We start from the raw sequence: 17190 nt of genomic DNA, 5'->3' as shown, positions 1-17190 counted from the left end.
GTTGCGCTTTGTGGTTTAGCATCTGGAGCACTCATGCCACCTAACGTTGCTGGTTTGCACTGTGAAATGATCTGTTTTTCCTTGAGAATTTCTGTGGAAAACCCCTTACTATTTCTTCAGGATCCCTTTATAGAGAGAACTTTCACCGTAATAAATTAACTCTTGAAGCATGAAACCAGACTCAAAATCATTATGTACAAGTTACATGGTACATTTGAACATTTAATACTAGCTCTTCTATAATGATATCTTTTATTATAAATATAATTTTCACGAATTACAGAATATTTGGAGAATACAGAAATTAATAAAGAAAAAAATTATAGCTTTACCACCCAGGAAGAGTGATTGTTACATTTTTTTCTAGTTCTCTTATAATTCATATGTATGGGATTAAGATATTAGGTTAGGCATGATTTTTCTTTAGTTCATATTTCATATGTGGCCATAAGTAGTTTTGTCCCATTATTGAAAATTCTTGGGAAATGCCATTTTATGTAGCTGAAAAATAGTCTCTGCCTTGGCTCATCCCGAATTCTCTTAACCATTCCTATTGTCTGCCATGACGGGCTTGTGTTTTTCTCTTCAGTCTTTTATGATCATAGAGTTGCAGGCTGTAAACATCTCTCCATAGGAAGGATTATTCTTATTTCAGATTATTACCCAGGCTAGATTCCTATATGTAGAACTCCTTGGTTTCCAAGATAGTTGTACCATTTTTAACCCTCACCATCAGTGTATCACAATTTCAGCTTCTCTGCGTTCTTTTCACAACTTGGTATTATCAGTCTTGTTTGTCTTAGGCAATCTTTTAGGTAGTGGTATGTCTTTTGGGGTTGGCTTGCATTTCCACAATGGTGAATATTGTTGAACAGCTTTTCACGTAACTTACTGGCCCCTCCCACTTTGTGAAGTGTGGTAGTAAACATAGAATTCCTTTGTTTAATACACATATTGCAAATATTTTTCTTTGAACTTGTGGCTTGCCTTTCCATTTTCTTAATGGTGTCCATCAAAGATAGAAGTTTTAACTATGATGAAATGTAATTTATCAATTGATTTTCTGTTTTGTTTTTAGTGGAGGTACTGGGGATTGAACCCAGGACCTCATGCATGCTAAACATGCAGTCTACCACTGAGCTATACCCTACCCCACTGATTTTATGGTTTTTAAAAATAACCTAGTTAAGAACATTCGACTAGCCCCAGGTTGCAAAATTGTTTAACTGTATTTTCTTTCAGAAGTTTTTAAAGTAGTTTTCATATGGGTTCCTCCCCCTTTTTTTGTTAATGTACTCAAATATATTGATTGATTATTCAAATGCTAAACACTTCCTCCATGTTGCACTCCTGGGATAAACTCTGCTTGGTCAGGAGATAGCATTTTCTAAGTATTGTTGGATTCAATATACTACTGTTTTGTTACAGATTTTAAAGTCAATGCTATCAGAGATATTGGTCTATTGTGTCCTTTCTTGTCATGTCTTTGGTTTTGGCATCAGTGTAATGCTAACCTCATGAATGACTTAGCATGTGTTCCCTTCTCTGTTTTCTTCCAAATTTGTGTAGGACTGGTATTATTTACCCCTTAAATGTTTGATGAAATTAATCAGTGAACTCATTCACCCATTGGGGCTTAGATTTTTCTTTGTGGGAATCTTTTTAGTGATAAATTCAATTTCTTTAACAGATACCGATTTTTTTTCTTAAATTAATTTTGATAATTTGCATCTTTTAAGGAATTTTCTCCATGTTATCTAGATTCTTGAATTTATTGGCATTAATTTATTCATAATATTCCCATATTATCTCTGGTGGTGTCCTGAAATCCATGTCTGATAAGGGTAATTTGTGTCTTCTCTCCCTTTGCTTCCTTGATGAGCTAAAGGCTTATCCAGTTTATTTTTTAAGAGTTCTTTAGTGCTGTCAAGATGTGTCTTTATTTCCTGTCTACTTTCAAAATAATATGCTACTTCACATACAATGTAAGAACCTCTGTAGTTTTTACTATGACTTCTTTCAATCCTTTTAAGCTTAATTTGCTTGCTCATCTATCTAGATATTTAAGACTATTTCATTTGTATTTTCTTTTAATTTTTATAGTGTGACTTTCTAAATGTACTTCGTCTGTTAAAAAACTTATTTTGGTAGATAACGTGAAATGAGTATTTAAACAGAATTATTTTACCCAATAGTCAATTGTTCTAGCACCCGCTATTGAATGTCTTCCTTTCCTCCTGTGATAGCTTTCTCTAGCATAGCAGCTTTATAAGGTCTACTTTTCTTGAAAAAAAAAAAAAATTCTAGAGAATAACTCTCCTTGGAAATACGTATAATGATTACAGAATATTTTCATTTGAGAATTTCATTTGAAATTTTCACATTTGTATCCCAATTCATCTTGTACATATCTTCATTGGGATCTTAAAATCTGAAATTATTTTGTGAAGTTTCCGTAAATTCGGTGTAACAAAGCGCAGTATCTTGTGTGCTGGGGCGCCCGCCCTTGGCTCAGCATAGTCTGAAGGACAGTTGGGTGATGCAAGGACAGTTGATGAAGTGGAGATGGCATGCCTGAGCCATGAGAGTATTGGTGCCACCACGTGGCCTTGGCCATGAGCTTGTGCTGCTCGGAACCCTAGTCTGCACCTCAGTTCAGTATGCATAAGAATTGCAGCCATCTCAAAGAGTTGAGAGAACTAAGTGAGAGAGTGCATGAAAAGCTTTTAGCATCCCTTATGCTATGAAGAGTACTCATTGAATGTTAGTTGTCGGTATTGATATAAGTACCAGTTAAGTAAATTTGCTAGCCTTTTCCCTCCCCTGTTTGCTTGAAAAAATACAGGGCTGCTTTAGGTAGGAGTAGTTAGTAACATAGATCCAAAGAGACTTGGAACTGTTTAGGTTGAAACATTAGATATGCGTGAAGTAGACTGTAATTATATTTACAAAAACAGATGGATAAAAATTATTGGAATATATGCTTAAAAATATCTGAAATGACAGGCTTATTTACTTATTTACTCTAGCGCCTTCTTTGCACTTGACTTCAGTTGAGTGGTATTTTTTCTAATGTTGCTTTTAATACACTTGTCTTGGGAGGACTTTTTGGAAGTTCCCCTCTAAAAGAAAGGGAATTTGAAAGTGATGTTTGGGTAAATTTTCATCCTGAAAGTCTAACCAAGCTGGCTGCAGGCAGCATTGGAAATGGCTTGTATGAGCTTAAAAGAGCTGATGGTTAAGTTTTCATGAGTTTTGTGAGGTGGTTATGAAGCACAGGTACTAATAAAAAACTGAATCATATAAACTTTTGATTAAATCAGTCCTGTTAGAGACAACATTCAAACTCCTTACTTCCTAATTACTTTCTCCTATTTTATTAATACGTATGCTCCTTGGTTATTTATGTCTATTGCGTCTGTGTGGTGGTGTGCTATTGCACATCTGTTCCCACCTCCACGTTTAGTGATATCATGTTGGTAGACTGAAATCAGCCATGGCGGAAGTATCGATTCCATGGAAATCAGCAAATGCTGTTTTTTGGAGAGCCAGTTGTTAACAACTGACCAGCACAGCACTAGCCACAGGTAAAGGCTGGCCTCTAGCACAGAACATCACACATCTTTCTGTGGTGACAGCATAACAATGGAAGTTTACCAAATATACCCACAAATTTCCCTTAAACTCCTACAGCTGTGCTTCTGCCATTTTCAGATTTCCCACCTTTTTCTGTGTATCCAGTAACTAATGGGCATTTTTTTGTTGAAGTGGAGGGTCTTGTTAGCTATGATTGACAGAGGTAATTGTGACCTGCTTGGGAATGGTTAGAATGTTGGTACAAACTAATCACTTGATTTCAGCAATTTATACTTATTACCTTAGCACGTTGTAAAACTAAATTTCATATTTACTTTGTAGACCCTGTGCCATGGTGGCCCCTGACATTGAGCTAATCTGTGAAATCATGTTGGTTGCTGAAGGTTTTGTGGACGCCCGCTTATTAGCCCACAAGTTTATTACGTTGTATACACTCTGCAGGGAGCTCCTGTCCAAGCAGGTGAGGGGTCTTTGTTACTTTTTTGGGGTTTCTAAGCTCAATAAAAACAGCTTCTGAAATATGGATGTTGGGTTAATTACCACTCAAGTTACAGTTAGACATTTAGGAGTAATTGTATATTTTCCGTATGATTTTGAAAATTTGTATTTTAGAGTTCTTAATTTTTTTTGAAATTAAAAACTTGAGACATTTTAAATTGAATGTTTTATTTGTACTTAACACAGTTTGTATCAGTGGGCTATGGGATTTTCTTTAAACTTTATCAATGCTACAATGAGATATGAATTTTAATGCCTTCCTTTCTTGGTGAAAATATTATTTTACAGTGAGAGATGGTGGGAGTGTTCATAGAGCCAGTGAAAGCTGATGTTTTTGAAGAAGGCTCAAGAAATGTTAAATTAAATTTTTTCTCATTTTGTTGGTAATTCTTTATTTGAAAGTAGAGTTGGCTTTTTTTTGTTTTTATTTTTGCCCTACAATTCCCTAGTCTCTGAAATGGGTCAGATTAATACAGACTTTACCCTCCAGTCATCTTGCTTTTTGCTGTTTCATTGAAGTGGGTCATGGGCCACAAAAATGACCATTTATACCAGCATCACTATTTGTAAATGGAGCTTTGTGGTCCCTTTTGACTTCAGTCTTTTGGTGACCTTTTGTTAATTCCTGGTAACGTTATTTGCCAACTGTTCCAAGATGAAAGTATTAAAATACCACAGTTACAACCAGATGTGCTCATTTTAAATTACCTGCTGTTGGGGTGAAATTTGGAATCTAAGAAGCAAATTCGTGTCATTTTAACAACTGTGAATTTGCTTCCTAGGGTAAAACATACCAAATTTGATAGCAGGAAAAAATGCTTGTGACAATCTTATATGCAAAAAACAGCATACAAACTGTAGATGTGATCTACAATTTGCATGTATTTTATATTTTATATTATACTGCATGCTTTATAAATGTATGAAGTGACCGGAAAATACATTGTGATTTTAAACATTTGTTTCTGGTAATAAGATTGTGAGTATTTTGTATTTTTCTCCTTGTTCTTGTTGGTAATATCCTTTTTATTTTGTCAAAGAGTCTATGTTAATTTTATAATGGGAAAAGAAGACAAAAGTGTCATTGGACCTGGGATACATGGAGTTGTAACCATATTGCCACTCCCAGGACTAATATTTAGACATTTAATGAGCAATTACTGTGTGAATGTAATGTGTTTATTGCTGATGATCATGAAAGGGGTAAACACAGAACAAAAGAGACAAACAGATTTCTGACTTCAAAGAACTTATGTAGGAGATTCAATTTTCATGAAGTAAAAATTGTAAGAAATGGATCATGGAAAGATTATAGTTTCAAGGAAAAAAGGAGTCAATCAGTGTTAATTGAACAGGTACCATGTGTTATTTTTTTAATCTTGACAAAAACACTACAAATTTGATTTTATTAGTTCCATTTTACAGATGAGGAAACGGAGTGAATAACCTATTCAAAGTTCTCAACTAATAAGTGGCGGGAGCAAGATTCTATTTCAGCCCTTTCTAATCCTTTCAAGGACACTTAGAGCCATTACAGGAGGAAGGTGTGGGCAGTAACGGTAGAACAGGCAAGGAAAGAGTTCTCCAACTCGGAGAAATGTCAGGGATGGAAGATAAGAAAGAAATTTGTCCAGGACAGAAAAGCTGAGTTAGGAGCACAATCCACTGAGCTATAGGAATGGATTTGAGAAGAATCAGTGGACATTTTTGACCAAAGGACTAGCATAATGAACATACTACAGATTATTTTAGCACTTGTTGGCAATGTTTAATGTTTAGGAGGGTCACCAAGTCTTAAGTCTGTGTCCAGAATTTTTTCTACATTCTATCCTTGAATCTTGTTACTGTGATGACTTAGCCTGCTCCCCAGTCTCCCCATCCTCCAAATACTGGTTCTTTCCCCTCTCCTGTCCTCCTCAAGCCCTAGTCTATTTCTATATCAGTGGCTTTCAAAAGGCTTTTTACCATGACACACAGTAAAAAAAAAACAAAAAAAAAAAAACTTTTAAGACTCAGTCCATACATACATACCTACCCCCCAACACACAAAGCATGACTAAAGCCAAAATCTTCACCAAACACCTCTTACCCTCACTATTTGCAGTGCACTCTGGTGTTTTTCACCCCATTCTGTTCTATTTCATGTCCAACAAATATGATGATTAAGATGCACTGAGTTGATTTTACTATCTACTAATGAATTGAAGGGCATATTTATACATGTACATGTTTTTTCACTGCTTGCAAAGCATTAACTCATTTTACCCCAGCAACCTTGTAGAGGGGTAGGTACTTTGATCCACCTTTTTATAGATGATGACAGTCAGGCTTGGAGAGATTGACTTTCCCACAGGCACAGCTGGGAGACATCTGGGAGAAGGGTTGTTACTGTGTAGGTTGTAGAGAGAGGGCAGAGGAGCGAAGGCTGGTTATATATAATCAATGTATTGATTCAGTGTACCTACCCTGTGCAGTGCTCTGTGCTAGGACCCAGAGACAAAAGTAAATCAACATGGGCTCTTTCCTCCAGGAGCTCGGAGCCTGTGAAAGGAATCCTCTCGAAATAAGGTAGAAGTCTCAAGGAAGTTGGACTTTATCACCGAACTTGAATAAACAGCTTTGACTGTATTAAATGCCACTGTTAGGGCTAGAGTGTCCAAGTGATGAAGAGGTAGAGTAATTAGGGAAATTAGAGGTCTAGGGCTGGGAGTGGGCAGACTAGCAGGGCTGCTGTGAACAGCCAGAGAGCTGTTCTTGTGGTTGGAGTGAAAACATGGAAGTAATGGAACCCCTGAATTAGCAAGTTTATTGAGAGAGAGGAGCAAGGCGGGGTAGGGTGGATGGAGCCTTGGGGTAAATAATGCATCTAAATGCTGTGGAGAGAAGAGGTTTGCTGACAGAGGCAGAGAATCAGGCAAAAGAAGCAGGACCCTGAAGGGATGTGGTTTTTACAATTTCAAAGACAGAGGATAGGGTGCATGGGGATATTACTTTACCTCGTTAAGATGCATATTTATCTGAACTCTTGTATCTTCCAGCTTTTACTTCTGGAATGAGAATCTGATTGCCTCATAAAAGTTTTGAGAAAATGTACCTATGTTTTGATTTTAGGATCATTATGACTGGGGACTTCGCGCTATTAAATCTGTCTTGGTTGTAGCTGGCTCCCTGAAACGAGGAGATAAAAATAGGCCAGAAGATCAGGTACTGGAGTGCTAATATGATTTTGTTGAGTGAATAGCTAAACAGCTTCGTACAAATAAAAGTATATAGAGGGTGGACCATGTATAGCATGACTTCTAAAAAGTGTAACATCTATTTTTAATGTAGACTATTTTGAGGACTGTCATTCTTACATATAAACAACCACAAGTATCCTTGAGTAAAAAGATATAATACGCGAAAGAAAGTGTGATTTTATAAATGCTTTTGAAATACCAGCCACAAAAAGTATTTTGGTGATCATAAACAATTCAGTAGTCACTGTTAGATTTCCTCACGTACCTTAGAGGAAATCAGATAGAGTTGGGATATTAGTCCTGGAAAAGTCAGGGAAGACATAATCTAATGGAAGAAAGTATGTTGTCTGTTCATGAGATGTAAGATGAGCATGAAGAAAGGAACAGGAAGGGTGCTCGCCTCACACCAGTGAAATACTTAGTTGGTCATCCTACTAGGGGAATGGCCCACCATCCTTCCTGGGGAAAACAGTAACACTCACACAGTGCATTTTTCTCTGTTAGATAAACAGAGTAATGGATATGCAGTCTGTGTGTATATGCAGTATGGCTTCAGAATTTGGGGGGAAAAAAAAACAGGTTGATTCCTGTGAGTTTCTTTTCATGTTAAAGAATATTTATCGTGTGATTTTCTACTTTCCTTTTGCAATCTTTCTCTTCCTCTCAATCACAATTCATGATTGGGTCAAGATTTTCATGCATTTGTGTGTTCTCTTGTTCTATTATTGTTGGAACACTTAACCTCTTCCTGTAAAAGTCATCCCGATGTTCAAGTTACTGCTTTTAAAATCTAAAGCTCTCTGGTTTTCTGCCAGCATAGAACAAAAACCTAAACTAAAGATAGTTGAGTTCATCATTCTTAGATTCTCACAGGATTTTGAACAAAACAATGTGATGGTCCTGGTTAATTTACACCCTAGAGTTTGAGGATTATGGAGAGAAGAGCCCCAGATCCTTCCTGCAGTTCAAAATGTTGTCCAGGAAGGAACAGGGCCTCTTTGCCGGCTTTAGTGTGGGTTGTCCATGATACTAGGCTGGCAGAGTGGTTTTTTGTTCTGGTATGTGACCTTAACCTCCCTATAGATAGAATGTCATTCTAATAGAGAACAGTATCTCATGATTTGAATATAAGAATTAAAAAGAACATCTTGAGCAGTTCAGGTGTTTGTTAGACATTGTATTGGCTTTTTCATGAAATGTTTTCTCTTCTCCTTTCTAGGTACTCATGAGAGCGTTAAGGGACTTCAATATGCCGAAAATAGTGACTGATGACATCCCTGTGTTTTTGGGCCTGATTGGTGACCTGTTTCCAGCCCTGGATGTGCCCCGGAGGAGAGCGCCACACTTTGAAGAAGTGGTCAGGCAGTCCACTGTGGAGCTCCACCTACAGCCCGAGGAAGCCTTCATCCTTAAAGTAAAAGGATCTTTGCTTGTCATGGCAGCACCTGGAATGTGCAGTGAGAATAACTGCTTAATTGATGTTGAACCAAAGAACCAACTTGTATATTACCCTGACCTTAAGACGATCTTACTATTTACTCTAAAGCATGCTCATATGGCAGTCTTTACTAAAGTAATTATGAATATAGTCCTCTTCCGTGAGAAGGTGAAAATAAGATGTGATTAAGTCATGGTTTTCCATGTCAGCATACTTCTCATTACTTTATAAAACTTCTTGGTTCTTCTTGGTGACACACACACCAAAAATTAATTTTACTCCCTTTTCTCTCCATCCTAGAGAAAGTTGCAAGTAGAATCATGAGCACATGCTTTTCATGGGGGAGAAATGTCTACATGAATGACCTCATGTGACTTATCAAAGGCTTGTGCATATACATGCTCATTTGGGGTGTAGTGAATGCATGGATGTTAAAATACATATAGCATATCTGTTTTAGATATTCCAGAGAATATAAGTCATTATTACTCAGTGTGGATGATGCTGGCCATATACTGTTTCTGTTCACACTTCATGAAGAGTAATTGACTTTGGAACTAACCCCTGCCATGTACTGAGTCCTTCTGTGCTTCACTTCTACCTGTGTCAGTGATTCACCGAGTCATGCTTTTTCTTCATTTTCTCCCTCCATCTTCTACATTAGGAGATCCCAGAGAAACTATGCTTGGTATTTGTCATCTATTTTAATTTTCCCAGAATATAATGTTGTCAGCTGGGGCTGGCTTGAGTTATAAGAAAGAACTGTGCAAAAATGGGTAGATTTTGGAAAAACACAAACTTATTAAAGGAAACTAGTGTCTGGCTGTTGGATCTGCAGGTTGTCCAGCTTGAGGAGCTGTTGGCTGTGCGACACTCTGTCTTTGTTGTTGGAAATGCAGGCACAGGAAAGAGTAAGGTATAGTAAACTCTTGTCAGCTTTCAGCTGGGAATGAACAAAATTGGAGGTGGGGGGAGCTGCTTTGAAATCTATTTAAGAGTTCCCTTTGGTGAAGTTGCTCATAATTTGGGGTTAGAATTGGAGACTCTAATATTGCTCTTTGATTAGTTGACACTATTTTCCTTTATATTGGGGAAAGGGAGAGAGTAACTATAGAACATTGCATTCAAATAAGAAATGTGAATTGAGAGAAGGTTGGGCTCTCCACGTGAGAGGGTTAGCACCCTATTCGCACATTTAGATGTATGCCATCCTGTTTTATCCATCTTTCCATCACGTACCTGAATTATTTTATCCAAAGTACCCATACCAAGAGACTCTAGAATAAGATACCTGGCTTGCAGGAATGGACTGGCCCTGCCCACACTGGTCAAAAGTATTTTCTTCTATTTTCCAAGTTATCCCAGATTCTCCTCCCTATATCAATAAGAAAAAAAAAACAAATATTTTTCTTCAATACTCCCCTGGAAATATAGCCCTCTACGGGGCCAAAACAACACTTGAAAAGAAAAGGAGACAAAAACCATATTGTTGAGATGCCTGTTATGTGCTGTGCTAGGTGCATGATGTGTGATTTACTCTACACAATGATGGTAGGCTGTGGGTATTATTATCCCCATTTTTAGTTCCCTGCTTGATTTTGTTTGGTTTTACTGACTGTCCTGGCAACATACTTGTTTTCTTGCTTGGCAAACAGTATATGCAGAACTGCATGCGTTTTCATTTAGGGTGCTTGCATATGAACGTATTTAGTAACCAGTGACTAAAAATAATGAGAGCAGGCATATGAGTCTTTAGAGCATGAGTGTACATAGAACTTGCCAATATTTAGATCAGAACCCAAAGTGGAACAACTGTAAAGGGAGGCCCTGTGTAGGGATTTTTCTACTGAAAAAAAAGAGTAATAATTGAAATATTAAAGTGGATAACTGATAGACCTGTAATTATTTTGTTAGAGTAAGTTTCAGATGTGGGCCATGGTGCAAAGAAGGATAAAATTAAATTCTATAATTTTCAGTAGATTAATGGTTTCTAAAAATACAAGCTTAATATTCCTAAGACATTCAGTTTTTTCCATCTAGTCTTCACTGGTTCTGTTCTCTTTAACCTTTACTTAAGCTGATAGAACCAGAACACCAAAGCTCAGGGCCATGTTATTTAGCAACTTATTATTTCAAGTATTTGGCAATTGTCTGTCAGTCCTGTAAACCCCTGTGAGTAGATCAGGATGATAATATCTGAAATAACAGTCATGGCTTTTCCAAGAAAGCAGAATAGTTGGGGCAGATATTTGGGTTAAGGTGTCAGGGAATTAAACAGATGTATATTAAGCACCTATCCTGTGAATTCTTATCCACAAGTCTTCTCTCCTTCAGTGTTCTAGACCCAGGGTTTCTTAGCCTCAGCACTGTTGACCTGTGGACCGGGTAACTCTTTGTTGTGGGGCTGCCCTGTCATTGCGGGACGTTTAGCAGCGTCCTGGCCTCTGCACACTAGATGCCCAGGAGCACGTCCACTTCCCCCGAGTCGAGATGATCTCCTGTTGAGAACTATTGCTCTAGGTCACAAGGTCTCAAAGTACTTCGAGACCAAGCATCCCAGGCACCAGCTCGGACCTTGTTAGAACTCAGATTATCCGCCCTTTCCTAGACCTACTGAATTAGAAACTCCGGGACTGGGCCCATTCATCTGTTTTAACACCCTCTGAGCTATCCGGATGGATGCAGGGTCAAGTTTAAGAACAGTCTAATACAGGCAGAGTGAATTTTCATAGCATGAACAGAAACCCCTATTTACATACAGTCTTTCACTTTGCATACGTGGTTAAAAATCTCAAGTAATAGTGCCTGTAAGTAGTCTACGTTGTTCAAAGCATCAGGTGAACTGATCCTCAGGGATTGTAGGGTTAAATTTTTCAAAAAGAGAATGAAACTGTGCACTTGTAAATTTTTTCTCATTCTCAATCCTAGTACACACAGACTATCTAGGAGCATGTAATGCATAGGGAAAAACCTTGTGAAATCTTTTGCTTTCCATTTGGCTTACATGAGTATTAATTTTCTTAGCTTTTTCCCTTCCTTTTTTCAGATTTTGAGAACACTGAACCGAACATATGTTAACATGAAACAAAAACCCATTTGGAATGACTTAAACCCTAAAGCTGTGACAACAGATGAACTTTTCGGTTTCATACATCATGCCACCCGAGAATGGAGAGATGGCAAGTAGTATTTCCCCTTTCGAAGTGCGAAAATTTTCTCATTTTTTAATCCAGAAAATCATTTCTTAGTTCAAACCAATTTTAGTCACGGCCCTAGATTTACTGTTTATGTGTTGGCCTTATTGGAAATAGAGCAGCTCACAACAGCATTTATAACTATAAATTAAAACTAGGTTTGAATAAGTGGTCAATTAGCATTCAGCAGGTTCACGCGTATTTCATCCCACATCAATTATGTCAGAGCTCCCTGTAAACCAGGAGAGAATTCAACACTAATGCCTCAGGGAACATTTATAAAGTACCTGATACAAGACAGTGACTGAGTTTTAGGCAGCCTCTATTCTAGGTGCTGGGGACAAGTCAGTGGGACATGTTTCTTGCCCTGAAAGTTTTTGCAGACAAGCAGATTCCTTTGTTAAAATCAGTTTTAACATTTTCATTTCAGTAAATGTACTAACTTTGGCATCATCCTTGATTCCTTTGCCACATTCACACCATACGTTCAACATCACAGCAAATCCTATAGGCTTTACCATACATATATAGTATACTATATATAATAGTATTATATAGTAATATATGTATTTATATATATAATAGTATTCTAGGGCTTCTCACCTTCTCTGCATCTCCCACATGAGTCCAAGCCACCATCACCACTTGTCTATACCGCTGCCTCCCTGTAGTTCATTTTCCATTCAGCAGACAGAGGGCGCTCTTCAAAATGTTAGTTCTCTGCCTGCAATTTCCAGTGTGTTTCATCGCTGTTAGAATCCAATCCTTATCTAAGGCTGGCAAGGTTCTGTGTAACTGGATCCCCCTTCTTCGTCTCTGACCTCATTTCCTGTGCTCTGCCCTTCACTTACTATAATCCAGGGCACTCGGGCCTCCTTGCTCTTCCCTGAACACGCCAAGCATCTTCCCATCACAGGCCTTTGTACTTGGTGTTCCCACTGTCTGCAGCACTGGAGGTGCCTTCGTGGCTTGCTTTGTTATGTTACTAGATTGTCTGGTCAAATACCGCATCAGAGAAGACTTCCCTGGTGACTGTATCAAAGGACCAGGCCTCCATTCTAGTGTCATTTGCACACTGCTTCTTTCATTTGTGAGACAATCAAAATTTACTCTTGTAGGCTTTCTATCTTTGTTTTTTTTTTTTAAAGGACTATGGCAGGAAGAGAATAATATCAGTTTGTGCTGAAAAATTTGTGGGAGCCTTTCAAAGCATTGACCTTTAGAAAAGGTTGCTGGCTTTTTTATGAATTATGGTGGCAGATTTTACTATATACTGTCACTTATCTTTGCAAAAATACTTCACAGAGGAAACAGAGCTTTCCACATATATGTATCAAAACAGTTTTTTTTCACTGTAGTATTATATATTTGAGTTGTGAACAGTCAGCAACTATTAAATATGCCATATAACGCACATAATACTTAGATGCGTAGTAGTTAGCAAAAAAGGACTGTGGATTTAAAATGCTTTTATCTTTACATCTTGTGAGATAATGATAACTTACTACAATGCCAGTGACCAAATTTCTCAAAGAAATGTAGAGCACTTCTGAATACTCAAACTTTAGAATAATCGCCCTTGACTATTTTTACAGAAAAATGGAGAAAGGTGGAAGAAACTAATAATTTAGCCTAAAACAGGTACTAAATGTATGTGCATGAAAAAGGATAGTATCTTCATTTAGTGTGAGTTTTGAGTTTCACGTACTCTGCCTTCTGTAAATCTCCACAGATGTTCTTAAAGGAGGGTACTGTCTTCTTTATTCGACATACAGGGATGCCCAGTCTGAGAGGGTCAGGAAACTTCTCACGGAAAGTGAAACTTGACCTTGGGTCTCAAGCCCAGGTAGAGCTTGTAAAGTATTACTCTTTGCCCACCAGAAAGAGGTGACAAATTGACAGCAAATTGACTTACTGAGTAAGAGAGCTTCCAGTGAAGATAGTACAAATTTATTCGAGAAAGAAACAGCACTCGTTACTGTTTTAGGATGATTTACTCTTACCTTTTAGGTCTCTTCTCGTCCATTCTGCGAGAACAAGCAAATCTTACTCATGATGGACCGAAATGGATAGTCCTGGATGGCGATATTGATCCCATGTGGATTGAGTCACTAAATACTGTCATGGATGATAACAAGGTAACACCCCAGTGCTAAACCTTGAAGGAAACACCTGGAGTGCATGGAGTTCCATTTGCTTATTGATTTCATATCAGTTTCCATCCTTAACCTGATGTTCTTTACTGTTGTTACTTTTTGGATGAGTGACAGTTTCCTGATAATTCTCTTAAATTCCCTTGAAGAATTTAAGGGAATACTTTTTTCTTGCCTGTGTAAGTTTCACCACCTTTAAAGAGAGTTAGGTATGTATCCAAGAATTTAGTTTATGCACATCCTACCATTTTCTAAGAGCTAGGTATAAATTTTTATATCTTATCTTTAAGTATGGAACACTTGGGTAATAAAAGAATGTGTCCCCTATGTTAGTTGGCAAAATTTAGCTTTTGAAATTAAGTAGGTCCTATGGCTACAGATTTGAGTATGCATTCATAAGCATTTTGCCATGGTTAATCCAGAATTTCCAGCAAAAAATAAAGGCAAAGATACAGGTCTGTGAGACATTGTTAAAGCAGCACAAGGTCTCCTGTTAGGGTCAGGAGAAAGAAATCAGGCGTCGTCATTACTGCAGGATATTGTTAGTAATTCCCTTAAGCTAACAGAAATTACTGCTTTCTGAACTAACATGTTGTTTATCAGAAAATACAAGTCTGAGATCTTCATACTTGCATGAGTTTCTATAGGACAATTGAAACTTGTGGTATTTTAGATTCTAAAGAAAGCTTATTTTTTGTGGTATTCTGGCCTTTTCATGTAATCAACTCTTAAAACAAACGTCTTCTATTTAGTAGTAGTTACCACGGCTTTTTAAAGGTTGGCATGAATGGGTCCAAGTTGGTGAGTTTGTTCCTCAGAGGTCAGTGAGCGCCCTGCAGGGGATGAACTGAGATCTTTATTCAGACCGTGTTTCTAACTTGGGCAGTGAGATCTTGGTCTTAGGCACGTGTGCGGGGGAAGTACTGTGTGTTGTTATGGTAGGTTAGTGGCATTGCCTTTGCTCCCTAATGATGGGCCACTTTTGTGCTGCACTGCTCTGTCCAGGTGCTGACCTTGGCCAGCAGTGAGCGCGTGGCCCTCACTCCCTCTATGAGGCTGCTCTTTGAGGTTCATCACTTAAGGACTGCAACCCCAGCTACTGTTTCCAGAGCTGGTATTCTCTATGTGAATCCACAAGATTTGGGCTGGAATCCGTGAGTATTGCTTTTAAAAAAAAAAAAATAGTGGTAAAACATAATGCAAAATGTTCTGTTTTAACCATTTTAAGTGTACGGTTCAGTGACATTGAGTACATTTACATTTGTACAACCATCATTACCATCCATCTCCAGAACCTTTTTATCTTCCCAAACTGAAGCCCCATTAAACAGACTCCCCACTGCCCCTAGCTCCTTCCTACTTTTTCTCTCTATGAATCTGAGTACTCTAGGTACTTCTTATAAGTTGAATCATACAGCATGTGTCCTTTTGTGATGGGCTTATTTCACTTGGCATAATGTCTTATAGCACATGCCAGAATTTCCTTCCTTTTCAAGGCTGAGTGATATTCCATTGGGTGAATATATAGATTACATTTTGTTAATTCCATTCATCCTTCTGTAGACACTTGGACTGCTTCTACTTTTTGACTGTTGGAAATAATGCTTCTACGAACATGGGCATAATCTCTTTGAGTCCTAGCTTTCAATTATAATAGGTATATATGCACACGTGGAATGGCTAGATCATATGGTAATTCTATTTTGAATTTTTTGAGGAACTATCAAACTTTTCTCTAGTGGCTGCACCATTTTATATTCCCACCAGCTATGTACAAGAGTTCCAGTTTCTGCACAGCCCCACCAACACTTACTATTTTCTCAATTTTTTAAATAGCCATCCTAATGGATATGTAATAGTATCCCTTTCTAGTTTTGATTTACATTTCTCTCATGATTAATCATGTGGAGCATCTTTTCATGTGCTTATTGACCATTTGTATGCTTTCTTTGGAGAAATGCCTATTTCAGTTGTTTGCCTATTTTTTATTCTAGTCTGAGTTTTTTTGTTGTTTCGTGAATATTTCTTTTTTTAGTCTTAGGGTTTTATTTTAACAAAAAGCTAAAAATGTATATGATCATTTGAAGAAACTATTAGCAATTAAATTCAAAGCTAATTAATTAGGCTAATTTAAAGATAATTAAATTAGCACCTGTATGCATTTGTCGTTTTTAGTTGGACATGGCTTTGTTCACACCTTGTACATGTTAAGACATACATTTGTTGAATAAGTGAATAAAAAATAATAGTTCCTATGGAGCACTTATATGTAAACATCATTTAGTGAGCATGTGTGTGTTTGTATATATGCGTGTAATGTGCATACATTAACAGTGGTATTGCTTTGATTTAGAGCAAGCTTGTTGTGCCCACCTGGTTACTCTTCAGATGCTTACACTTTGCATAATTCACTCTGGTGGCCACTTGTCACCTCCTCTAGTATTCCCACTGTGAGCTGTGGAAACATCTGAACTCTGCACGTGAACACTGGTGTGGGTGTGCTGCTTGTATGAGATGTCTTCTCCTTACCCCTCCTCCGGGCTCTGTGCCCCCAGGGGCTGTCTTGTAGGAACCACTTAATGGGCCTCTTGGCCTCTGGTTTGGCCAACGAGGAGCCCTGGCAGAAAATGAGAGGAGAGAGAGTGAAGGCAGGCTATTTATTCCCCTCGTTCCCTCCCTGCAGGGTCACATCAAGATGACTGTGTCCTTCATCAGCAGGTCACTGCTCTTCCTAAATCTCTGCATGAGATTCTTTCATTCCGGGTTCTGGCAGTCCTTCATTCTGTTGTCTCTGCAGGCCCGGGTGCACTAACCATTCTTCTGTTATTACCTGTGACATGGCTCTCTCCTGCCCAGTTTCCCCGCTCCCTGCCCACCCCTTTGTCAATAGTCCTTTTATTGATCCTTCTCTGTTATCCTGATTTGAAGATGACAGCTGTTCCCTGCCAGACACCTGGCTCATGTCCTTCTCCAGACTGCTGTTACTGTTTTTTTTCTTGGTGGGGGGAGGTAATTAGACTGCTTGTCTGTGTACTGATTTGCTCACTGAAAGTCTCATCCTTGAACTCTAC

The 17190-nt window shown here is 38.1% G+C and overlaps 1 protein-coding gene across 1 annotated transcript in view; it reads left to right on the top strand.

The window, feature by feature from the left end:
- Positions 1-17190, top strand: part of DNAH11 (dynein axonemal heavy chain 11) — a 281146-nt gene that overhangs the window by 114702 nt on the left and 149254 nt on the right. Inside the window, 7 exon segments of the mRNA XM_032483875.1 lie at positions 3919-4057; positions 7207-7299; positions 8554-8748; positions 9611-9688; positions 11819-11951; positions 13977-14104; positions 15125-15273. Of these exon segments, the coding sequence (XP_032339766.1) occupies positions 3919-4057; positions 7207-7299; positions 8554-8748; positions 9611-9688; positions 11819-11951; positions 13977-14104; positions 15125-15273 (915 nt within the window).

The sequence above is a fragment of the Camelus ferus genome, chromosome 7 (genome assembly GCF_009834535.1).
Source record: "Camelus ferus isolate YT-003-E chromosome 7, BCGSAC_Cfer_1.0, whole genome shotgun sequence".
Classification (NCBI taxonomy): Eukaryota; Metazoa; Chordata; class Mammalia; order Artiodactyla; family Camelidae; genus Camelus; species Camelus ferus.
This window is presented reverse-complemented; position numbering and strand designations above follow the sequence as displayed.